Source organism: Puma concolor, chromosome E1 (assembly GCF_028749965.1).
Source record: "Puma concolor isolate L17-30 chromosome E1, mPumCon1.1.hap2, whole genome shotgun sequence".
NCBI lineage: Eukaryota > Metazoa > Chordata > Mammalia > Carnivora > Felidae > Puma > Puma concolor.
In genome coordinates this window covers 12700921-12726783 of record NC_141680.1, presented here as the reverse complement: position 1 = coordinate 12726783, position 25863 = coordinate 12700921, and the positions used below count along the sequence as shown (strand labels likewise).

Sequence of the window (25863 nt, the reverse complement as noted above, 5' to 3'; positions counted from 1 at the left end):
GACACTTCTTTTCTTTCTTTTTTTAATAACTCTGGCCACCATGATGGGTGTGAAGTGGTGTCTAATTGTGGCTTTGATTTGCATTTTCCTAATGACCAGTGATGGTAAATATTTTTTCATGTGCTTCTTGGTCCTTCGTATATCTTCTTTGGAGAACTGTCTATTCAAGTCACTTGTTCATGTTTTTAATTGGGTTGAGCTGTTTGTCTCGTTGTTGTACTTTCTGAGATATGTGTGTGTGTGAGTGTGTGTGTATTTTTTGGAAATACACACACACACACACACCTTGGAGATATATGTATATATCTTCTGGATAGTGAACCCTTAGCAGAGACATGATTTGCAGACATTTTCTCCTATTCTGTGGGTTGTCTTTTCACTTTCTTAATAACATCCGTTGGTGTAGAAAGTCTAGTTTTGATGAAGTCCAACTTAACCTATTTTTTTCTTTAGTTGCTTGTGTATTTGTTGTCAAACCTAAGAGTCCATTGCCAAATCTGAGGTCATGAAGACTTAGCCTCTATGTTTTCTTCTACTAGTTTTATACTTGTAGCATTTTATTGAGGTTGCTGATGCTTTCGGAGTTCATTTTTGTATATGATGTAAGGGTTGAGCTTCATTCTTTTGTTTTTGGATTTCTGGTCATCCTACCACCATTTGTTGAAAAGGTTGTTCTTCCCCCACTGAGTGGTCTTGGCACCCCAGCTGACCTCATTCATTTTACACAGTGAGTGAAGGGTGTGGAAAGGGTGTGGAAAGGTGCCTTGAAGAAGAGCTTGTCTAGGACGAGTTGAACACACGTTGAAATGTTTAAATGCCTTCCCCAGGCTGGTAGTTGGGCTGTTGGTTGCATGCTTGGCACTTTATTTGTTTGTTTATGTTTGTTTATTTATTTTGAGACTGAGAGAGCACGTGGGGGAGAGAGAGGGGGAGAGAATCCCAAGCAGACTCTATGCTGTCTGTGCACAGCCTGACATGGGGTCGATCTCACGAAGTATGAGATCGTGACCTGAGCTGAAAGCAAGAGGCGGAATCTCAACTGACTGAGCCACCCAGGCACCCCTGGCATATTTTGTATCGAATGTCTCTGCTTTCCTGAAAATTTCTGTACCACCTCATTGTAGTCTGTCTCTGGCTTTGGTATCTCCACACCAGGAACTTTTCCCATTCAAGGAATACGAAGTGCCGAGGAGGAACCGAGCTGTCCGCAGAGCTTTGATGGGGACTTTCAAAGAATTTGTAGGAATTTTGTCAGTTTGCGGGGAGGGGCGAGGGGTAGATTGTGATTCTTAAACTGAGCCTTCGTACACCTGCTACAGAGGACTTCAGAGATCCACCACAGTATTACCGATCTGTGTCATAGTAACTTAAGGCATAGAATGTGATCAGAGCTGTGATTTATGAAGACACTACTGTATACTAGGTGTACTGTGACGTTATAAAATTACCACACAAACCTATGAGGTGTTAGTGCTGTTACTATCACCATTATACCAAAGGGGAAACTGAGGCTCAGAGAAGTGGAGTAATTCATCAGAGGTCCATAAAGGTACATGGCAGAGCTGGGATTAATACTAGTTTCTGTAAATCTGTAAAGCTCTTGCCTCCATGCTGCGTTGCCTCTCAAACATCTTGGTGAATCTCAGCCAAAAAAATTCTTTTTAACTGTTGAGTGGAGATAGTACCTTTCTTCCAGGTGCTTAAAGGACTTTATCTTACTTTCTAATGTGGTAACTAAGGGCCGGGTTCTGTGGATGAGGTGGTTGAGAAAATGCGTGAGAGCAGCAGTCAGCTCTGTGGGTCAGGAAGTCAAGATTCTCTGGTTAGAGCGTATTTTACAGCTGTCCTTGAAGTGAGAGTAGGCCGGTAGCTGTTGTGTTCCTTTTTGTAATCCTGTAGGAATTCTAGATATAGTAAAACGGTTTTATGTGTCAGGTGGCCGAGAATCCTTAGGAGCTGATCGTACTCCATGAAAGTTTTCCCTTGTTTTAAATCCCACTCTTTCGGGGTGCCTGGATGGCTCAGTTGGTTGAGCGCCTGGCTTCAGCTCAGGTCATGATCTCACAGTTTTTGAGTTCAGGCCCCATGTTGGGCTCTGTGCTGAAAGCTCAGAGCCTGGAGCCTGCTTCTCATTCTGTCTCCTTCTCTCTCTGCCCCTCCCCACAGGCACTCTGTCTCTCTCACTCTCTCAAATATAAATAAACATTACAAGATAAATAAATAAATAAAATTCCCCCGTGTTTAAAAAAACCCCACCCTTTCAGAGAAAAGACAGAAGGTCCTGATACTTGAGAGTTAGGTTCTTTGTGAGATGTGGACGTTGACCCCTCTCTTGGGTTCCTCAGCCCTTCATAGGAGCTTCCGGGGAAAATACACCTGCTTAGTATACACCCCACCTGCTTGGGATAGAGGTCTGAATGGGAGGGACCAATCATTTTGCAACAGGTGGGTTCTATGGTTCGAGAGTAGGGAAATGGTATAAACAGTGAAATGTCTAAAACACTTAGGGGTTTCATTTGTGACCTTAAGCGTTACCTGTACATTTGTAATTAAATCTGATCTCTTCCCTCCATTCTCTTTGCAGCCATAGATCTCATGTATGGAGGGATCTACTGCTTTTTGTGTCAGGACTACATATACGACAAAGACATGGAGATCATTGCCAAAGAGGAACAGCGGAAGGCTTGGAAAATGCAAGGTTTGGTTTGGCCTAGATTTGTGTGCCTGATTTGTCTCTTAGTCCTGCATCCCCTCGTGTGTCTGAAGGGCAGAACGTCCCAAGAGAAAGACCAACATCTAGGGAGAAAGTGAGTGTTAGAGAGCTAGGATCGCAGCTAGGTTTTTGCAGGTTGGGTTCTGATTTGCTCACTCCCTCCTGTAGGCGAGAGGCAGGTCAGGTGACTGGCCAGACAGGTGCGTGGGGAGGGAGCTGAACCTTCCAAGCTTCTCATCGAGGCTCGGTCTTTCTGGCAACCAGCCCGCCTCCAGGAACCCACCGAGAGTCACCTCATTAGAACAGAAGCTGCTCCTAATGCTCACGCTCTTATCACTTAGGAGGTTACAAGAGTTTGGGGAGCTCTGTGCCAGCAACCCGGGGCAGAGACCAGTATATGTTTTCTGCTCTCACAGTGGCTATAGTACCAGCGTGGGGTTCTCCGTTGCTGTCGCTTCCCTGGCCTCACACGGGCTCTCTTCAAGGGGTGCTGTCGGGGATGGACACAGACATTATGCAGCGGTTTTCTTTATTGTTCATTGATGTATTTTTTGGTTCCTTGATTTGTTTTTCTTTCTTTAGGCAGATGCTCACAGGTTTCAATGGTAGTAGGTGTAGTTTACCCCGTGTGGCTGGTGAGCATTTCTCAACTAGTGACAGTTCCCATCACTGCTCACAAGGAGAACATATCTGTTTTACAGTTTTTGGCCTTAATTGCTCCGCCTTTTTTTTTTTTTTTTTTTTGACAGAGAGCGAGCATGAGTGTGAGTGGGGTAGGGGCAGAGAGAGAGAGAGAGAGAGAGAGAGAGACAGCATCCTAAGCAGGCTCCCTACTGTCAGCGCAGAGCCCGATGTGGGGCTCGGTCTCACAAACCCGGAGATCATGACCTGATCTGAAGTCAAGAGTCAGACGCTTGACTGACGGAGACAACCAGACGTCCCCAATTGCTCTGCTTTTAAAACAACCCCATTTTTTGAGAGCGGAACAATAGAAACAGGTGCTCTCAGTGATCAGGATTGTTTCTGAAGAACAGTCTCTTTACCAACTTCCTACTCTTTTCCCTCTCAGAAATTTAGTAACATTGCCACTAAGTCCGAATATATCATTTCTTTGGCAAGGACATTTAACGCACAGGAGCTAAGAAATGCATGTCCCAGAATAAAATCGACCTCTTCTACATAAAGTCATTCTACAATTCCATCCGTCAATGAGATATTATATCTTTTAAAGTTTACTAAATTTTGCAGAAATTTTAGGTTGCAAGGAACAAGTACCTTTGAGTGAATCGGTATTTGCATGAAGTGTGACACTTAGTGGCATCTACGCCATTGTCTTTGGCTGTTTGACATGTATTTTCAAACGGCGAGTGCATTTTCTCCCTGTCGACTCACTCGTTCACGGGAGAGCCTTCGTCTAAGTGCCAAGTGCAGCACTGCCTCCCCCCACCCCCCGCCCCAGGGCTGATGCTACAGGCTCTCTATTCAAGGATTAAGGGCTTTGAAAAAACATCCATCTTGGCATTAGCGTGACTGTGGCATTAACTGGAGGTATTGCTTTCTTTCTCACGGGAAACTGCTTATTCACACATTTTCTAAAAGAAACTCCTTTTAAGTGTTCTTTTTAGCCCATTGCAATATAATATGGTTCTAGAAAGACCTCGTGTTATGGGATGCCCTGCTTTGAAATACAACCCGATTAAGTATTCTATCACCATCACTTTTATTTATAAACACACTTGATGAAACTTGAGCTCATGGCGCCTGGAACTGTCTTCCATCCGCTTAGGCGTTGGGGAGAAGTTTTCAACTTGGGAACCAACCAAACGGGAGCTTGAACTGCTGAAACACAACCCGAAAAGGCGAAAGATCACCTCTAACTGCACCATAGGTAGGTGGGCGACAGTGTTTGGAGCGGCCGGTCGTCTGTCCTCGCTGCCAGTGAGGCTTGCTTCTCTGGGTTTAACAATAGATGTAAACAGGTGGGCCCCATAGTACAGCTCTCTGTAAACCTGTGTATAACTCATTCCATCAATTGCCCTCCACCCCCAACTACTTCTGGAGCATCTGTCCTCTGTGGGGGGCTGCAGTAGGCCTAACGTGCCTAATGGTGATGGGCGGAAATGGTCCCTGCCCTGTGGCCCTGATGGTCTCTCCTGGGAAAAGATTCAAGTTTATTCTGACCAAGTGGAGGCTGTACATAATCTTCAGTGAGAGAGAAAAGGATGTGTGTGAGATGGTTCTCTGGGCTTTCTAAGACTTCAGGAATACATTTTAGAAACTTTTTAATAGGTTTTGTTTGTTAGGCTCCTTTCTGACCTTTCCCATCGTTCTGGAATATTTGTGAGCAGTTCTATCAAAATATAACGGCTGAAGTGAGGGGTAGGGTGATAGTGAGCATTCCTCAGGACAGTTCCCATAAAGGTGGCATAAAATTGGAAAATACTGCATTTCTTTTTGCCTCTTGAATGAATGCATGAAAGGCAACGAGCATGTACATGTAAAGGGAGGCACAGCAGTGCCATCGGGGTTCAGTGGGACGTGTAGTTCAGTGCCCGTCAGCCCTGCTGTCCCGTCTGCCTCCTGCCCAGGTCTGCGGGGGCTGATCAACCTTGGAAACACGTGCTTCATGAACTGCATCGTCCAGGCTCTCACCCACACGCCGCTCCTGCGGGACTTCTTCCTCTCCGACAGGCACCGGTGTGAAATGCAGAGCCCCAGCTCGTGTCTGGTGTGTGAGATGTCCTCACTTTTTCAGGAGGTGAGCGCCGTGGACTCTGGCAGCGTAACATTTCTGTCACCACTTGTGTTCTCCCTTTAAAAAAAAAATAAGGCTGACGGAATAAAGGGAAGCAGATTTCTGAAACCTCACACAGCGAGTATTTAACATATGCACTTGCTGTGGAACGTCGCCCTTTTCCAAAGGGAACTGTTAGGTGGGGACCGGAGGCATCACTTCGAGGCACACTGCTGGCTGGGAGGATGCGAGAGAGCCCTTGGAAAGGGGCATAGCCGGTGGAAGACATCTGCCTGTAAATACTGTGGCATCTCGCGCTTCCCTCCTCTGGGGGACGGGTCTGCCGTCCCGATTCACAGCAGCGCACGTAGGCGCGCACACCGCTTCCCTCCTTTGTTCTCGAGGAGAGTGGACCTTCTGTTCCCTTGCCAGACCTGAGTGTGCTTCACCAGAACGTCTCTGTCGTCGGGTTCTGTCCTGTTTGGATCCTAGGCTGCTCCCAGGTCGTGCCTGTCCTTGTCTCCCTGACCATCGCTTAGAGCGTGACAGGGCTCAGGCCTGGGCTCAGGTATCCTTGAGCTGGATCCTGTGCGCCTAGTGGCCAAAAAGCGTGCCTGGGCTGAAGTTGCTCGGCCGCCCCATTGGTTGTCGACAGGACCCGGATGTACTTCGGGGTCCGGCAGAGGAGCCTCGTCTGTTTCTGTCGGTACCTTTGCTGCAGCATTTCACTCCCACTCAGCAGCTGCCCCCCTGGTTTGCATACCGGGCGCTCCTAATTCATCATTTTGGCTTATCTGTAGAAAATGGAAGGGAGAGGACGGATTCAAAAAGTTCAGTGAGTCCAGAGAAAAATGCAGTTTGCAAAATAAACAGAGTGGGGGAGTAAACTGGAACCATTTTTTGTCAGAGTAGCCGTAAGAAGTTCTAGGCAGTTGTTAATAATTTTTTTTATTGTGTGTGCTCTGTGTTCAGAGGATGATATTTATTCCTGACAGGTTTTTTTTTTTTCCCCCATTTCCTTCTCTGTGTGTGTGTGCGTCTGAGCAGTTTTACTCCGGGCACCGGTCCCCCCACATCCCGTACAAGCTGCTGCACCTGGTGTGGACTCACGCCCGGCACCTGGCCGGGTACGAGCAGCAGGACGCCCACGAATTCCTCATCGCGGCGCTGGACGTCCTGCACCGGCACTGCAAAGGTGGGGGCCTGCTACAGCTCCCGGTGACCTGGTGGGGTTTTCATCTCCCGTAAGAAACAGCCGTTCATACCTCAAAGAGGTTCTTCACAGTTTGTTTCTAAGGGCGGAGGAAACGTTCTGGGTGCTGTCTTCTGACCTTGCTGGGGTGGAAGAGCGTGGCAGCGGGCCTGTAAAAATGCTTCAGACGCCATCAAAACCGGCTCCCTCCCGTCACGGGTCTCCAGAAGGACTGGTCATTGCTCTGACACAGCCAGACAGCTGAGAACACAAACCAGACCTTCACACTTGGCAGTTTCCCTGACCCTGAGTCACGTTCATTTTTGGGTCCAGCCAAGGGCTTTTTCAGATCTCTCTTAGGAGCTCCCTGGATCTTGGCTTCTGTCTCACAGCCCAGCCCCAGAGGGTCACGGCCTCCCCAGGGGTCTCAGATGCGTGTGGGGTTTGAGAGTTTGGGGAAGGGGACAGCGGACAGGAGATTAGGACCGAATAACACGCCGCCGAATAACAGCAAGCCCCTGGAGGGCTTGCTGGTGTTCCTCTTTGCTGGGTGCGGAGTGAGGTCAGGAGTTTCTGTTCCTGACGCGTTCCCACGCGGTGCTGATGCGGCCCGTTCAGGTAGCACGCCCCAGTGTAGCTGGAGGGTGCCGGGGTAACCTGTGGCCTCCCGGCTGGTACAGCTGGTGGTAAGGGATTCCTGACTGGCTCTTTTTCTCTTCCATGGATTCTGTTAAAGAGCAGAGTCCACTTTTTCCAGGTCTTGTTGAACGGCCTCCTACGGCTCCTTCCCAGCCTCTCTCCGGTCACTGAGCTGCTCTCACAAATGCCCTGTGTTGTCTCGCATTACAACTTAGAGGCAAGCCAAACCTGAAATAAGGTGGCTTGTTCCGATCAGCTGTCGGTGGCTTTGGGTTCTGGCTTTTTTGTGTACTTAATTTGTTTTCTCCTGAAAGACACACACACGATCCTTTCAGTGCTTGCCTGGGAAGCCTAATAAACAGTGCTTCGTGGCTCGGGTAGGGTTTGGTTTCCCAGCACGAAGTACAACGTACACACAGAAAAGAGCCACTGTGTAAGATTATTAAATTATTATCCCGAGCATTTGAGGATAATCAGGAAACTTCTGTAACCAGCATTAGTCTATCCTGAAAATCCACTGCTTGACCATGCACTGGTGTTAAAACAACGTTCGTGTGATGAACACACAATACGGTGATGGTGATCCCGTTCTCACACATGATTCCATTTCACATGTCAAAAGAAACGTCCGGCTCTTCTCGTTAGAAGCACGGTCATCAGAATTCTCCTTCAGCCTTGCTAGGTCACAGCACACAGGAAGGCCCGTTAGCCAGGCCTGCCATGCCCTTGACTGTGTTCTTTTGTGTGGTTATGACCATCCGGTGTCTTTTGGCTTGTTTTCCTCTGTGTCTTCTTGCTGTCAAAAGACCTAATGCGCATCCTTTATTCCTGTGCGATAATTTAACCTTTTTGATATATAATATATACACAGATAGGCACAAATAGTCTAGCCCCATGGTCTAGTCGAATGAAAGTTCCATGGTATGTATTTACAGTATTGCTTAATGTGTACCGTGCTCCATCACGTAAGCTTGGTACCCCTGTGTGTGCACACACATCGAAGTAGAGAGGATGGGAATAGTACTTATCTCGGTCCAACCGATCGGAAGGAAAGCAGAGCTGTTCTTGAGGTTCCGGAGAGCAGGAGCTGACGAGAAGAGCAGAGACTGGCAGGAGTGCTGCACAGGGACTTCCTGAAGTCAGGGCCCCGGGCAGGACTAGCGCGGGGAAGGGGGGGCTTCCCTGGGCTCGCCACAGGCACAGTCCACCGGGCCACGCCACCGCGAAACTCTTCGGTCATTCCATACCTGGAAAAGGGAATCCGTAACTCTCCCCAGCTATTGGGCATGAGATACATTTTGGTGCCAAGGTAGAAGCCAAGCAGATCTTAGGGAGTGGAGACAAGGAAGAGAATTGAGAATAAGCCAGCCGGGTTGTTCCTCTTTTCCTGCCAAGTCTCCCTCTTTGAAGTATCTTCCTGTGCCCTTTCGAAAGCGTCGGCACTTCTGGCTTCCTCACGCCTCTGTAGGCGAATGGCCTTGCCCCTTGGGTTGTGGCTCCTGGAGACGTGCGGACTCTGGGGGCACAGCTGCAGATCACACAGCTGCGGTCTTTCCCCAGGTGATGACAACGGGAAGAAGGCCAACAACCCCAACCACTGCAACTGCATCATAGACCAGATCTTCACGGGCGGACTGCAGTCGGACGTCACCTGCCAGGTCTGCCAGTAAGTGCGAGGCGTCCCGCACTGCACCGGGGGTTCTTCTGGGACACGGAAAGCTGTCGGGGCCGTGCCGGCCAGACCGTGATGTGGGACCCCAGGACCTGTCGGTGAGGCCGACTTTACTCTGGGTGCTGCTTGTTGAACATCGTGGCACACGTTTAGCCGCCGAAGCTGCTGCGTTCTGCACAGTTTTTAAAAGTTTCACACTTAGAGGGGCGCCTGAGTGGTTCAGTTGGTTAAGCGTGACTCTTGGTTTCAGGTCAGGATCTCGTGGTTCATGAGTTGGAGCCCCATGTCGGCCTCCGCGTGGACAGCGTGGGGCTTGCTTGGGATTCTTTCTCCCCCCACACCCACCCCGCCCCTTCTGTGTGTGCGTGCACGCATGTGTACTCTCTCTCTCAAACTTAAAAAGTTTTATGTTTAGAGCTAAAAGTTGGTGCCACCACAGCGCCTTTTTGGTGATGTGCGGATAAATACAATGTTTGGTGGGGCGTGTGGGTGGCTCAGTCGGTTAAGCATCTGACTTCGGCTCATGTCCTGATCTCACAGTTCGTGAGTTCAGGTCCCGTGTCGGGCTCTCTGCTGTCAGCGCAGAGCCCGCTTCGGATCCTCCGTCCCCTCCCTTCCCCTTCCCTGCTCACACTCCTTCAAAAATAAACATTAAAAGAGAAAAAAAGAACGTTTGGTCCTTATAGAGGAGCATCTGCAGCAGCAAGCAGATGTGAAGCAGATTCTGTTATTTTTTTAGATTGATAATTTTGATTTGATACTTTTTTCTTTTGTGGAACATACAATTCTCGAAATTTATAATTTTTTTTTAAGTTTTTATTTAAATTCTAGTTAGTTAACACGTATGGTAAAATAGGCCTCAGATACACAATTCAGTGATTCATCACTTACATATAGCGCCCCATGCTCACCCCAACAGTTGCCTCCTTAGTTAATACCCATCCCCCATCTAGCCCACCCCCCAGCCCCACCCACCTCCCTCCAGTGCTCAGTTCTCTACAGTTAAGTCTCTTGTGGTTTCCTTCCCTTTCCCTTTTGTTTTCCCCCTTCCCCTGCGTTCATCTGTTTTGTTTCTCAGATTCTACATAGGGGTGAAATCATATGGTATCTGTCTTTCTCTGGCTGGCTTATTTCGCTTAGCGTCATACTCTCTAGCTGCATCCATGTCATTACAGATGCCAAGATTTCATTCTTTCTGATGGCTGGGTCATATGCCATTGTAGAAGGAGAGGTTCAGTGTAAGCAGCCAAGTCACCAGATGTGTTGAGATAAAATGGCTCCAGTAGAGAAGATGCGCATTAGCAGGTCGTCCAGAGCAGGGTCCCCAGGGACCAGCGGCCCTTCGTGCTGAGGCCACCTTTGTTCTTGTGTCCAACCCCCCCCCCCCATCTCTGCTCGCCGGTGTCCCTGACACCAGGAGCTGAATAAGAGCCCTGCCTTCCGGGGGGGCTGGGGCGCACACGGCAGATTCTTGGCACACGTGCTCCAGAGTGGGTTGCTTTTTATTTTACGGTTTCCTTTTCCATATTCTCCAGAGTAGCGTCCCTGATTCTTTACAGCTGGAGCCTCTGCTTGGCATGCAGAGCTTTTATTTCCAGGAGCTTCAAGAAGGCACTGACTGGCGAGGTTGCAGGAACCCTCCCTTTCGACCTCAGCTCATGCTCCTGGTTTTTTTTTTTTTTTTTTTTTCAGTTTTTTAAAAAACCCTAGTCATGATCCATTAAAATTATTTCAGAACCTATGGGATTACCACTTGCACTTTGTATAGGATGGACTAGATACCAGAAGGGGAACAGTTTGCCTGTTACGAACCCCGTTTTCTGTGACACAGCTTGTGTCATCGTGGGCCATTGCTCTAAGCAGTGTTTAGACTCACAGTTTTTCCTTCTTTTTTAAAAGTTTTATTTATTTTTAAGAGAGCGCAAGCAGGAGAGGGGCAGAGAGAGGAGACAGAGGATCTGAAGTGGGCTCTGCACTGACAGCAGAAGTGGGGCCCGTGAGATCGTGACTTGAGCCAAAGTGGGACGCTCAACCAACTGAGCCACCCAGGTGCCCCTAGACTTACAGTTTTGAAGAACCTCCTCGTTGGCTCTGTGTTGCTGAACTCCTTCAGCAGGAGGTTGTCTGGGATTAATATCCTGTTTATTTTATTTTATTTTTTTAATGTTTATTTTTGAGAGCAAGAGAGAAAGAGTGCGAGCTGGGGAGGGGCAGTGAGAGAGGGAGACAGAGGATCCCAAGCAGGCTCTGCGCTGACAGTAGAGAGCCCGATGCGGGGCTCGAACTCACAAACTATGAGATTGTGACCTGAGCCGGAGTCCAACACTTAACCGACTGAGCCACCCAGGGGTCCCAATACCCTGCTTAAATATTTGTAGTAACATTCCAGTCTGTGAGTTTCCTTTCTGTGTCCTTTAAAATAAACCTCTCCGCTAGAGGGAACCGGTTTGTTAAATAGAGCATTAAATGCCGCTGTCCGGCTGTGGGGCTGTGCCTGGTCGGTGTTCTCTCCACGTTAGGTGTGCTTGATGTCTCCATTCCACCTAGGCCCGCGGTTTCCAGCTCCCAGGCAAACATTCTACGGTTCTCAGATGCTGCGGCCGCACATCCATCAATTCAGAGTCTCTGGACGTGGGGCCCAGAAGTTTCTATTTTTCACAAAAACCCCAAAATGATTGTGATGATCTCCTGGGTTTGCTTTAGGAGCAACCTTTGCCTTAAGAGGTTTACGTGCTGTTCCTCTGTAGGGCCACCTTGGGGGCCCAGGACGTGGTGTGTGGGGGCACTCAGTGTGTTTCCTGATCTTCGATGCCCTTTGGATGAAAGGGCAGAGCTGTGAGAGGACGTCAAGGTGCCGTCCGCCAGGGGGTGCCCCTGAAGGTGCATGGCTGTCCCTTCTCACCTCTGCGTTTATCTCCTCTTGCTTCTAGTGGAGTCTCCACCACCATTGACCCCTTCTGGGACATCAGTTTAGACCTGCCTGGCTCCTCCACCCCGTTCTGGCCCCTGAGCCCAGGCAGCGAGGGCAGCGTGGTGAATGGGGAAAGCCACGTAGCGGGAACCACTACGCTCACGGACTGCTTGCGAAGGTAAGAAAGCCGCCTGCGCTTTTGTAGAAGAAGAATGGTCTCTCCTTGCAGGCACTTGTCTCTCCTTGCCTTGAGGCTCTTTGGGGTAGTGGTTGGTCAGAGTAAAGTCCTGATAAATTCAGGGCTACCCCAGGGCCCCAGTAGTATTTTTATTCACATGTCCTGTGTAGACAACAAGGAAAGATGTGACAGTCTGCAGGTGGCTCCCGTGGTCTGTCACATGTTTGCACGATGACTAGAGATTTCCATTTAGCCGGCTTTGCTTGTAGCCTGTGTGTGGCACGGCTGCTTACCCCCGCTCCCCACCCCGCCCCGTGTCCGTTAACAGGGAGCCACAGAGCAGAAGTTGAAGTTCCCTCACCTTCTGGGACTAATGCTCTGCACCGGAGTCTGGCCGCCCGCTGTGGCACATGGCCCTTCCTGGAGGCGATTAGCCTATTGTGGTGTTGTGTGTGTCCCTTTACCACACCACCGATTTCGACAAGTGCTGAGGTTTAGGGCAGGGTTGCTGTGAAACGTGTTAAGGTAGCTGGTGTCACCTGCAATGTTGTGGAACGGAAGCCCTTCCCACGCTTTATTTTAATTGAGTTTAGTGTTCGACAACCTTTGTTGAATTAAAGGTTGCTGTAGATACGTTCTTGGGCGGAGGTGTTCCTTAAAAAGAGGGATAAGCTTCATGGCATTTATCTTGCCCTGTACGTCAGCAGGCTCAAAGGCGCATGTGTAGAATTTTCAGTGCATCGGCTTTGTCACACTGATAGGTCCAGATGTAAATGGGGCATCAGACTTGTAATTTGGACAACAAGCGAATGCTCAAAGCAAAAAAACCCACCATTTTCCAAGGGAGTCTTTACAACTCCATTGAACTTAGTTATGAATTTCAGTAAAACTGGAAGGTTGCCCACAGTGCAGAGGCAGGGAGGGAGCACTCGGCAAGCTGAGATGCACAGGGAGTGCCAGGTCAGGAGCAGGAGTGCCGCGGATCCAGGTCCCTGCCCGAGTGGCCAAGAAGAGGCGGAGCACATCTGTCTCCAGTTTGTGTCACTTGCAAAGAGTGCCTTTTCCAGTTCCGCTGTGGGAGTAGATGACGAAGCCGGCGGAGGTGTTTGTAATTCCGTGGCTGCAGACACCCTCCCTCCTGAGTCTTCAGCAAGTGCGGGCGTGGCTAGGAGGCGGTCACCCCTCTGTAGCTGGCCTGAGGGAGCGCTCACTGTGTGCTCTGAACCCTTTGCGGAGGAGGTGGACTCTCAGCGGGACCACGAAGGCCTTCCTGAGACGGGCCTGTCGCTTTTCTAGGTTTCCATGTTCCCCCTTTCTCTGGGCTCCGACTCTTTGTGTTGCTCTCAGTTCTGCTGCGTTTACGTGCTGTGTCTTCTCAGTGCGGAGGAGACGGCCTCATACCACCTCTGTGCGCCCCCGCGGCCCCTCCCGTGGCGATGGGCGTGTCGTAGACACGCGAGTGAGTGCGTGCCCGCGTATGCCAGGCCGGAGGGCTTTCCAGGCGGCAGACAGCAGAAATGGACTCTGGTGAGCTTAAGCGGGGAAAGGTACTAGGGAGTTCGCAGAATCCACAGGAAGGCTAAAGAAAAGCCTGCTCAGCAAGCGGGTGGTCTCCAGAAGAGGCTCGGCGACCAGCATCCGGAAGGTGCAGCCCGCTGCTGGGCCGGCTGCCCTCAGGTGCAGTTGAGATGCTGCTCCCTGACAGTACAAGTTCTTCCTGCACTTGCTTCTTTAGTATGATTTTTCCAGATTTTTCCAGGCCTAATGATGGGCATCCGGCTGGTCAAGCCTAGGTCGTGTGCCCACCATGCAGGTGGGTGGGAAAAGCAATGACCTGGCTTTTGTGGTAAACCTCCATAAAGGGAGACAGCCCTGTCTCCCACCTAGGTTTGGAATTTCCCCGAACACGAGTGGAGGGTGAGCCGGATACATAATTGACAAGATCTGTGCCCTGGGCTCTGTCGTCCTTCCATTCTTTACTTACGGCTATGTGAATTTGAAGCCAAATCCTCTTCGTGTCTGGCACCGTGGGACTTGTTCAGTACATTTTCTTGGCGCTGAAGCAGGTTTGGTTGACATATTTCGTGTCAGAAAGTTCACATAGTTTGGCAGAGATGACAGGGATTTCGGTGGGGGTGGGCGTGTTTCAGCTTAGGGGCACTGCACATGGAAAGAAAAATGACAGATGATTAGGAACTTCCAGAAGAATTAAAAATGGGAAAACCTCAAAAGATGATTCTTGACTTATACGCACATTTTATTTTATTTTATTTTTATTTTTATTTTTTGAGAGAGAAGAGAGAGCATGTACAAGTGGGAGAGGGGCAGAGAGAGAGAGAGACACAGAATCTGAAGCAGGCTCCAGTCTCTGAGCTGTCAGCACAGAGCCCAACACAGGGCTCGAACTCACGAGCTGTGAGATCATGACCTGAGCCGAAATCGGACACTTAACCGACTTAGCTGCCCAGGCACCCCAGTTGGTGCACATTGTATAAGCGTCTCATCGTGAGAAGCAGTGTGCTTATTGGTCAGTAGCTTAATCAAGAATAGGTAGTCAAGTGAATATAATTGGCATAAAGTGTGTGAATCAGATTTGAGGAGAGATGGAATGTTTCACCCGCGGTCTGACTGACAAACCACAGAACGTGGCGTTTCGGGGAGTTGGAGCCTCTGTTACCGAGCAGAGTGTCTGGCTTTCGTTCCTTCTCTGGCGAGGATGGTGCGGGTCGGGGGCTCCATTAAGGAAGTGTTCTTGGGGCGCCTGGGTGGCGCAGTCGGTTAAGCGTCCGACTTCAGCCAGGTCACGATCTCGCGGTCCGTGAGTTCGAGCCCCGCGTCGGGCTCTGGGCTGATGGCTCGGAGCCTGGAGCCTGTTTCCGATTCTGTGTCTCCCTCTCTCTCTGCCCCTCCCCCGTTCATGCTCTGTCTCTCTCTGTCCCAAAAATAAATAAAAATGTTGAAAAAAAAAAATTAAAAAAAAAAAGGAAGTGTTCTTTGCAGCCAGGCCTGGTAGGTTTGTTGCCCTGGGCGCTTGCTTTCCGCCGTCGATCGCCTTTCTGAATGTTTGCAGACCAGCAGAGTCTAGGCCTAATTTTAGCTGTGGGTTGGCATCGGGCTTCCAGATCTAGAAGTCAGTGTTCTTCCTCAGCGCACAGTGCTCTCTGCTCAGTAGTGACGCATGGTCTGAGTACTCGAGCCTGGGCCTGCCATTGCCAGTGCTGGCTGGACCAGCTTGTGGAGACGCTAGGGAGGCGGGTGCGGTCCCTGGGGTGGCTCTGAGCAGTCTGGTTGGGATGGGGCCAAACTGTTTTGAGTTGGAAAATTGGATCGTGGGGTAGGGTTGTGGCGATTCAGGTATATCCAAAGTCTTCACTCTAAACACAGGTGCATTCTTCTCTCCTCCAGTCAGGTATCCAGTATTCAAACTACCCTGATTGTTTTTATAAAAAACTATTTTGTGCGCTTTGTTCAAATCAGGATCCCAGACTAGGACCACACATTACATTTGGTTGCTTGCTTTCACAGGTCCCTTCCCAATCCGTAGGCTTCCGCTCCCCCTTTTGTTTTCTTGCTGTTTCTGTGCCGAGAAGCTCCTTTTCCACAGAATTATGCACACTCTGGATTTTGTTGATTGCCTTTGTGGGCTAGTTCTCGCAGGTTACAGTAAACACAGATGCCTTGTTCCGTCCTTCTCCCCAATGAGATCTAACTGCTCTCCTCAGATTTCCATGTCCTGGGCAGTACGTGGGGCAGGCAGGGCCAGCGTTGGTCATAAGGGGGCGTCGTCGTGCCCCTGGTGAGATCACAGAATTTCCAAAGCATAAAGAAAGATTTCCAGGCCCCATGTGAAAACATGAATTTTATTTGTTTTTCAGCTTTAGACTTAAAAAATTTGGCATAAGTCCTATTGAAACATCCTGTTTCATGCGTTTTTCCTCTAGTAACCACCACCTGTGACAGGAATGCTTGCCGACTGACTTAGTGCAACCTTTCTATTCTATGTTGTGATCTGTCTTCACCACTAGAAAATGTTCGTTTCCCCATTGTTTAGATTTAACTTTTGAGAGACAGATTCACATGCATTTATCTGAAATAACTGGATACCCTTTACTCTTTACCATTTCCCCCAGTGGTGACATCTTGTAAAATCAGAGTTCAGGATCACAACCACGGTACTGACATTGGTACCCAGCCCTGCATCGCGACTCACAGCCACTCCTCCTGCCCTCCCACCGCTGCTGTCTCTTAACCCCTGGCAGCGGGAATCTGTTCTCCATTTCTGTAAATTCAGGATTCCAAGAATGTTCTGTAAATGGAACCCTAGGACATGTAATTTTAGGGCCCCATTTGCCTCCCCAGCCGTAATTCTCTGGAGATTCTTCCGGTTGTGTGGATCCATAGTTTGTCCCTCTCTGTTCCCGACTAGCAGTATTCCATGGTGTCACGTAACCTTTCGTACACTAAGGAACATCTGGGTTGCTTCTTTCGTGGTTTTTCTTTGTTTTTTGTTTTGCTATTAAAGCAGATAAGGCTGCTCAGAACATCTGTGTACAGTTTTTGTGTGAGCGTCATCTCCTTTTTCTGAAATCCAAACACCCCTAACTATACGCATGTTTTTAAGTAGGGAAATTAGCCGATCAAAAGCGGTCAAATGATTCTTTTCTGTCTTTTCCTTTTCTCACCCCTCCCACCTTTTTCTCCTAAAAATACAAATGTCTCATAGATTCACGAGACCAGAGCACTTAGGAAGCAGCGCCAAGATCAAGTGTAGCGGCTGCCATAGCTACCAGGAGTCCACTAAGCAGCTCACCATGAAGAAGCTGCCCATCGTAGCCTGCTTTCATCTCAAAGTAAGTTTTCCAGTGGCAGACGCCATATTTAATCCCCAGTACAACTGAGAGCCTCTTGGTCTGGTGCAGGAAGTATGTCTTGTAACTGCGGTGACTCGGGAAAGAACACTGGAGAAACCAGAGGGTGGTAAGTTGGAACTCTCTCCCCGTCTTCTGTTGCCCAGAGAGGCTTGTGGTAAACGAAAGTAATGACTTCATGATGAAAATAGGATGTGAGTTGCTCTACCGGGGTGGGGAGGGGGGTTAAAATTTTACTTCTCCTCCCACCCGGATTCTTCCCCCCTCGACATCAGTTTTCTGTTGTCCTTTTACTTTTTAAACGCAAACAAGACCCTTAGCATTATGATCCAATCCAGGGGTGGGTCAGCTTTTTCTGTAAAGGGTCAGACAGTAAATATTTTAGGTTTCACAGCCACACAGAATCTTTGTTTTCTAATCTTTGTTTTATTTTATGGCCCTTTCAAAAACAAAAAACAAAACCGAACCATTCCTGGCTTTCTAGCTGGATTTGGTGGCCCGAGTCTAGGCAGAGGAATGTCTTTGTCTGGTGAAAAGAACAGTATGTTCCTTTTTGCTCCCAGACGTTATGGATATTCTGTTGTCTACTACCTTGCACTTTGCCGGGTTTGTCGTAGGATTACTTTTTTGTACGCTTGGTGTCGATCACTTTGAACAATCCCATCGTTTCAAGACTTCGTTTTTGAACTGTATAAATTAGATTTGTATGGATTAATATCACGTTGCTGAATCTGTTAGCTCTAGACGTGGCCGAAGGGCAATTCAGAAAGGGAAAGCCCACTTTTGGGAGTGCACAGAGAGGCACCATCAGGGGAAACCTGTAAAGCTTCATCCTCTTCCTTCTCTCCCCCCACCCCCACCCCAAATTTCTGTAGCGATTTGAACACTCGGCCAAACTGAGGAGGAAGATCACCACATATGTGTCCTTTCCCCTGGAACTGGACATGACCCCCTTCATGGCGTCCAGGTATGAAAGGGTTTGTTAAGCCGTGTCTGTGATCAGGAGGGTGTGGTTCTGTGGGGTCAGTGATTGGCACTGGGGTCCCGATGAGCCGGTTTAGACATTGATGTATCCATATGTGCTAAAACTGAATTGTTATCCTGATCTTGACCCAAGACACATTTTAGTTTCCTCAGATGTGCTGCTTCAGCTTTGGGTTCTCCCTAGTGATCCTCGATCAGGTTTCAGACTTGGCAGGTTGTCGAGGTGGGATCACCGTGAGAAAACAGCATGATCGCCGATGGGACTGATGTTGGCTACAGATAAACACAGTTGATTTTGCAGTTATAGATTCCATTTCTCTTGTTTTCAAGTCTTGATATCCTAGACCACCTCAAATCTATCCTCCAAGTAAGGGCAACCTTCCCTAATATGTTAGACATGTGTTAGTTTCCTAGGCCACTGTAACAAATTACCACAAACTTGGCCTGAGGCAGCAAGGTGTCGCCACAGCCGCTCATCCTTGGAAGCGCCTGGGGAAGACTGTTCCTTGCCGGGACATGGGGTCAGTTCGATCTGGGCTGGCTCTGCGCCTCGTGGCAGACGCTCTGGGCAGGTCAGTTCGCCAGCCTAAGCCTCCCATCGCCTCACCTTCACCTGGGGATAGTCTGCCCCTAGAAGGGAGAGCTGCTGGAAGACCTAGAAAGCATGTCTGGAGCGTACCTGGTGCCGCGTCTGGTGTAGGAGGCCCCGGTCGTAGTGGTACATCATTTGAGCCAGGCGTCTGCTTGGTTATTATTTCCAACGATGCGGAGTCTTGCTCCTGTTTCTTACAGCAAAGAGAGCAGGATGAACGGACAGTACCAGCAGCCAACGGATAGTCTCAATAATGACAATAAGTAAGTGGCACCTTGTGGGGTTGCCCTGGGCATCTCCAAGGTGGGGGGGGGGGGGGAGGTGCGGGACCTCCGGTAGGCCTGGCAGGGAAGGCCCTGTGGTGGCAGCCCTCCTGTTTCTTTCGGCCCCTGGCCCGCTGCCTGTCTTGCTGCCCCCCGATCCCTGTTGAAAACGCTTAAGCCCTGTTAGGAAAGGACTTTTCACAGCTGCACCATAAACCTCCCTGATGTAGGAGCCTGACCTGTCTCTCCTGGCTTCTGTGCATGCACGAGGGCCCTGCATTTCTAGAGCGAAGGCTCGGAGTCTGAATTGTAGGCCTCTTGGCCTCTACTTCACTGGCATTGCAATAAGGTCTCTGTTCTTTTTTTTTTTTTTTTTATGTTGAATTTATTTTAGAGAGAGCACAAGAGCGTGCACGAGTGGGGGCAGGGAGGAAGAGAGAGGGAGACACAGAATCCAAAGCAGTCTCCAGGCTCTGAGCTGTCAGCGTAGACCCCGACGTGGGGCTCGAACCCATGAACCATGAGATCATGAGCTGAAAGCAGACGTTTGACCAGCTGAGCCACCCAGGCGCCCCAAAGCCTCTGTTGTTTCCTCCACCACCCTCTTTACTGGTGGTGTGGTAGAAAGCACAGGGCAGAGCGTGGTTCCAGTACCCCCAGGACGGATTGCTGTCCCCACTTCCACTAAATGTGGTTCCCGCAAAGCAGCCCGAGAGCCAAGTGGGGCTAGGCAGGCTTTCTTTCCCTCCGTGCTCCAGCTCTCATTCCTGGGGTGTTCCCGTTTAGTGTCAGGGGGCTACTGACTGCAGGCTTCTGGCCGCTTCAGACTATGTGGTTTCCGACCGTGATACCGCTGAGCTAACCACGCCCTCTCCCCACACCCTCTGTCCCCTCACTTGCTCCCACGCTAGGTACTCCCTGTTTGCGGTAGTTAACCACCAAGGGACCTTGGAGAGCGGCCACTACACCAGCTTCATCCGGCAGCACAAGGATCAGTGGTTCAAATGTGACGATGCCATCATCACCAAGGCCAGCATCGAGGACGTGCTGGACAGCGAGGGGTATGTCTGGGTAGCAGCTGACTCCCCGAGGGTGTAGCCATTCAGGGATTTTCACCGTCAGTCGCTGAAGTAATGAGGCTTGTTCTGGACAGGACGCCAGCCTGGGTCGGTCGCTGGCCAGGAGAGGATATACCTCTTGGTCACTCTGGATCGTACCTTCATTCAGACCACGCAGTCATTTATTTTACCCACGACGTGAGCTGACACATCAGTTCTCGGGGAGCTCGTTCTTCTCTACCCATCGTATTCCTCCTTGGCCCCCCGCTTTGTTAAATCCCTATTCCTCCTAAGACTGTCAGTGGGATCCCAGCCCCAGGGGTGGGCTGGGATGAGCCACCGTGAACTCTGTGAGGCATCTGCCCTTTGTGTTTACTTGCAGCAGGGAGGCCTCTTGCTAGAATCGGTGTGGAATTTGTGTTGAGAGCACGGTTTGTGGGCCTGAGGAGGCCACCCAAAGGGGCGGGTTTGGACTAGACGCCGTTGCGGGGTCTCACCCAGAGAAGCGGGAGGCAGGACTGATGGGGCTCACGACCTGCCGGTGGGCCGGTGGGAGGATGGGCTTGGGGCTCCAGCATTAGGCAGGGGCAAGGACCCTCCCCCTTGGGAACTAAGACTCAAAACCCAACCAAGCAAGCAGTCAGACTGGCAGCGTGTGTCAAGGCCACCGTGCAAGGCCAGTGGCAGGTGGCGGGGGGTGGTTTTGTTTTCCCTTCTCGTGAGTTACAACATAAGCTTGCTTTCGTCTCCGCCTCCTCAGGTACCTGCTGTTCTACCACAAACAGTTCCTGGAATACGAGTAGCCTTATCTGCGGCCGGACGGGAGAGATGAGGGCGATGAGTTGGCAGAGCCTCACAGAACGGTCCCCGTCCTCCCCGACTGCATGACGCCACCTCCCCCCCACGGAAGTGCCCCCAAGAGCGCCGGCTTCCTCCGTGGCCTGGGCCCAGCGGCGGCCCGGGTCGGTGCCTGGGGGGTCGTGGCGTTCGCTGCGCTCGGAAGGAGGCCCCGGGGACCGGGCCACGGAAGCATTTAAAGGCGGGTGTGCTCTGCGTGGGTGGGGGCAGAGTGGACGCGTCCCTGGTGTCTCCTGTGCTCCTCAAGAAAATGTGCGGGGGCCGGGGTGGGGGGGGGTCCATTTTTAAATCGTGGGTCCATTAAAGCAGGAAAGTAGAGGAGCCAAAGACACTGCGTGAGGACAAAGGACTTTGCAAGTACCTTTCTCTCTGTGAGTTTAGTATTAAATATATATATAGTGTGGAACTCTTAGCCGCCGTCTTGTCAGCAGATACAGAGAACCCCCCCCAGAGCCTGTGGAACCGAAGACACTCCCTGGGGTCTCCAGGCACATCTGTTCCGCAGATAACTTAGCATCAAACTGCATGTGGAAGCGTCAGCCCAGGTGTTCTCTCTTGGTTTGTTTTTTTGTTTTTTTTTTTTTTTTTTTAGAAATAGGCACTTTCTAATCCTCCCTCCCCTTTTCTCTCTTTTTCCACGATGGTGACTTTCATAAACGTAATGGTAGTAACGTGAATGAATTACTGAATTTATACTGAAGTTGAGGTCGTTTTCCTTTATTCTCTCGAGAGTGAATCTTGCTTCTGAATCGGGGCCGATTTTGTTGCTTCCCCTCCGCCCTTCCCTCCGGAAGTGTCCGTGTCCTGGTTTTAACCAGGCAGACGCAGCAGAGGAGAATCAGGCTGCAGCTAAGTGTCTCTGTCATATTAATCTTTTGAGTAAATGAAGTGTTTTCAGTGGCTTCTTCGTTTCCCTTCCTCATACTTTGTCCTGTCGCCGCTTGGCGGCTCCCGTGGGGGACTGAAGCGGGAGTGGCCCCCGGTGGGGTCGCTCTCATTGCCGTGTGCCTCTGCTCTGTACTTGGTGTAGTTTGAATGGTAGCAGGGAGAAAATGGCTTTGTGATCGAGCTGGTGGGGAGAGGGAGGAGCCGCTTGAGGAGATGGAAACACTTTGCATTGTTCCTTGTAAGATCCCTTGCATGCATCTGTCTGTCCAAACCCAAGCTTACATTGTCCGCTTCTGAGAACTTACCAACCCAGAGATGTGGGGGAGGAAATGCTGCTTTAGCATATGATTCGTGCAACAAGCAGTGCTTGTCCCGGAAGCCTGGTCTGCATCTGAACTGTGGAATGTTCTTTCCTGGAGAGGAGGAGAATCCTATTTCAGGCTCAGCACGCCGTTTCGTGAAGAGTCAGGTGGTAAATATTTCAGGCTTTGTGGGCCAAGTGGTCTCTGCCATAGGTAATACATAAAGACGTGAGTGTGGCTACGTTCCAGGAGACCTTCCCGTGGACGCTGAAATTGGACAGTTTTCACGTGTCGTGAGATTTTTTTTCCTGCTACATAAAAATGTACAAACTGTTCTTAGCCGGCAGGACGTGCGGAAATAGTGGACCACATCCGGCTCATTAGCCTAGTCAATTTAGGAAGTGGTAGCAGCAGCAGGAGTGGAGTAGTTACTGCTCAGCATAGAAGACACTAGAATACATGAAACAGCAGTCATCTGCTGCAGCAGCATCACACGTGACAAACTCCCTAGTGATGCAGTTTTTAAAGCACTTGCTCAGTTCATTCTCATTTTAGGAATAAGTGTTTGAAGATAGCAGGCGTCATCAGAAATACGGATGGGTGCAGATTTCCAGAAATGGCCACGTGTGCTGAGTCTGTGTGTGTGTGTGTATGTGTGTGTGAGAGAGAGAGAGAGGCCGGCTGTGTTGTGAAGATGTCTTTTGGGGAGAGCCGTTGCCCGTTAATAAGGAGCACCCTGGGAGAAGAGCTGACTTGGCCTGCAGAGTTCCGAGCCATGTGCTTTGCTGCCTTGTGGCCTGGCTTTACTGGATTGTTCTGGGTTTTCTGGCAGGTTCCCTGTGGTCTGGCCAGCCCTGCTTCCCCCGTCTGTCACTGCTCGTGTTCAGGAGCTCGGCTGCTCCAAGAACAGGAGGACTGGGGACAGACAGGCCACGTTAATCTTTTGTAGACATCAAATGCTCATACCCAAATGAATCCTCTGCCTTCCCTTTGGCCCTGGCGCTCTCTGCCTGTGCCGGGAAGCCCCCCTGTGGCAGGAAGAACTGGCCAAGCTGTTACCGCAGGGGTTGCCCTCTCCCCATGCTGCCAGCAGGGCATCCTGCCATCGGCGTTTTCGTGTGAATTTGCCACGTTAGGAACAAAATCCTCCGTGACGGACCTGGGAATTTTTCCTTTTGCTCCCGATCCAGCTGTGAAATTCCAGAAAATGGCTTTCTCATTTCCTAGTAACCACCCCTGTATAGGTGTTCAGGTCATTACCAAGTGCGTCTGACACTAAGGGATCACTGGGTGACCTCCCCCCCCCCACCCCCACGCCCCCACCAGTGTTTTTAAAACACCCTGCCTTTCTGAGATGTTGGCAATCATTTCCATGCTCCACGGTGAGACCAGCTTTCCATCTTCAGAGTCTGCTGTGCGTTCTGAGCAGTGTCCGGGCCGGGGCAGCGGGGCGGGCGGCCCGAGCGGCCGGGCCTCTGCTGCAGGGCGAAGGACAGTCTGAGGTCTCCTTTCTGCGGCAGCGCCCCCGCCCCCACGACACGTCGCCCCGTGCTGTTGTAGTTTGGCTTGGTGTGTCTGCTCTCACCGGGTAAAATGGCCATTCTTTTGACGATTCAAGTGACTGTTTCATTTACTATAACCTTGAAAACGAAAATCGTGAGAAAAAGATTCCAATGATCGTGCTGTGGATTTTATTACCAAGATGTTTACACCCCCCTCTTACCTGTCATTTTAAGGAACTGTCGACCCTTCTACCTTAATGGCTTGTAGTCTTTCCTATGTCATAATAAAGCTACATTTTCTTCCGAAATCTGGCCAGCTCTTCTGTTCCTAATGACGGCAGCTGAAAAGGGCACGGTGGATGAGTGGCCACACTGTGTGGATGCCTGGGCACACTTTGTCGTGACGGGAACCCCGCCAACGTCCGCGGCCAGACCTCGTGCTTGGTTTGGACCAGTCTAGCGACTGCTCTGAGTGTGGGGGAGTCCACACACCCCACGTTTCCTCATGTCCTATGATGGGCTCACTGCTGTTTGGCCCCCTCCTCTTGTGGGGACATATCCATGGACTCAGGACAACCGTGGGCTTTCAGGAGCTTCTTTAAATGCAGGAATCCTTACCAGGGTTCGACGACAGGATCCGGGACGTGGTATAACGATACGTGTGGTTTTGCAGTGAGCTCCCCAAATGAGAAAATAGCGTGTAGAAATAAGGAGAAAATGTGTCCAGTTTGCACTGCCCTGGATTCTGTAATTGGTACAGGACTGTAGTTGACATTCGTGACATCCTTCTTCCCCTCCAACCTCCCCACTTCCCTTGTCCTCAGAACCTCCCCCAGCTGGTTATTACCTGGTTGACCCAGACCTTCATGGCAGAATTGTTCTTTTTTAGAGACCTTTGCTGCAAGTTCCTTTACTTCCCTTACGTGCAAATACCAAGAGATGCCAGAGAATCACTCTGGGTCCTAGGCACTCTCTTCAAATGAACTGGAACCAGTGTTGTGACCCTCAGGGGAAGTTTATCCCCCTTAAGGTCTAAGACCATCAAACCAGCAACGCCCAAACTTTCCTGGCCTAGAATAAAAAGGTTCTGTAATTGGGTTCTTAAGTATAAGACTGGAAAGTGTCAACCCCACTCCTGCACCTTATCCTCAGACCCCTGTATTCTAGCTGCAGTGAGGGGAGGGGGTGGGGGGGTTGTCTGCAGTGGATAATAGCCTCTGGTTAAATGCATAAAAGTCACGTAGCAGTCGTTAGCTTGGTGAGCCTTGGGCAGCGCCAGTTTAAGATGTTGAGCCTATTCTAGTCCCCACCCGTCTTGATGGCCACTTAGTTCATGGGTCCATCCAGCAAGCATGGTGACTGGGGAAGGACCCTGACTGCATTTACAAGGCAGGCCATTTTGTCCCCCTGATCATTAATAGCCTCCCCTATAGGGATTTTCTGGCAGGCACACATGGATACACACATCCTCACAGCCTGTGCCCATTTTGAGAGGCCTGTCCCCAACCAGACCTTGTCACTAATCTTTGAATCCTGCTCCAGATGCTTGACCATCCAGCCAAGCTGTTAGCAATTCACCACAAGTCCATGTAGATCAGTACTTTTGGCCCCATCTCATTCCAGACAAGGCGGGTAACCAGACGTACGGCTCAGAGTTCCCCTCGGAGGACTTTCCTTCGTCACTGTCCTTAAGCGTCGTCAGTCATCTGGCCACAAAAAACGATGCCATGCAGCAGGTGTCCGCTGAAAGTCTGAGACACCTACTCCTGCAGTTTACCTTCCGGACGTGCCCACGCTCACCCTTTGACGTGCCATTTCTGCCAGGCGGTGGATGGCTGCTGCGCACGCCCAGCCTTAAGGCCGAACGGGTCAGACAACACTCCTTTCGTTATGGGAGGTCCAGGCTGCATGGTCAACTGGCGTCCTGTGATTACTTGCCCGGGCTGCTGCGTCTAAGAAACAAGCAGAAGCTGTTTCTAGAAAGCGCGTATATCTGCAGAGGAGGACATAGATCGGAGTTGCCCTGAAATCCTGGAGCTCTATGCTGTTTCTCTCCTATTGGTCCTTGCTGGAGTGTCCATAAAGCATCCTTATTTGCCAGGGACACTTTAAGTATCCTTGGATCTTCTGGATCATAAGATTGGAGTGGTGGTACAACATGTGTGACAGCCCGAACTTAGGTCCTACTTGACACTGGGAGCCACATGGAGCCTCTGTAGGCGGATTGAGTTAACACACTCAGATGCGGTGTAAGCTGCCTCCAACACCCAACACCTGTCAGCCATTGTTTTTGCACAGTAGGTGGTGCGAGTGGAGGCAATTTGTCCTTCACCTTGAGGAGGCTATCTTGATAGGCTTCAGACTGCTGAACCCCCAGAAACTTCATTGAGTTGGGGACCCCTGAGTTTTGGGGAGCGTATTTCTCATGCTTTAGTTCCCTTGCCTTACTAAAGCTCTATAGAATTTACTGCCTCCTGCTTATCAGATGCGGTCAGCAAAATGTCATCAA

General features: G+C 50.2%; 1 protein-coding gene across 1 annotated transcript in view; it reads left to right on the top strand.

The window, feature by feature from the left end:
• Positions 1 to 23662, top strand: part of USP22 (ubiquitin specific peptidase 22) — a 45146-nt gene extending 21484 nt beyond the window's left edge. The window contains exons 3-13 of the mRNA XM_086686233.1: positions 2585 to 2698; positions 4500 to 4601; positions 5302 to 5471; positions 6495 to 6642; positions 8839 to 8944; positions 11881 to 12039; positions 16763 to 16889; positions 17783 to 17874; positions 18684 to 18746; positions 19658 to 19807; positions 20565 to 23662. Coding sequence (XP_086542359.1) covers positions 2585 to 2698; positions 4500 to 4601; positions 5302 to 5471; positions 6495 to 6642; positions 8839 to 8944; positions 11881 to 12039; positions 16763 to 16889; positions 17783 to 17874; positions 18684 to 18746; positions 19658 to 19807; positions 20565 to 20607 — 1274 coding nt within the window. The 3' untranslated portion in view covers positions 20608 to 23662. The remainder of the gene's footprint in view (positions 1 to 2584; positions 2699 to 4499; positions 4602 to 5301; positions 5472 to 6494; positions 6643 to 8838; positions 8945 to 11880; positions 12040 to 16762; positions 16890 to 17782; positions 17875 to 18683; positions 18747 to 19657; positions 19808 to 20564) is intronic.
• Positions 23663 to 25863: the final 2201 nt, after the last annotated feature.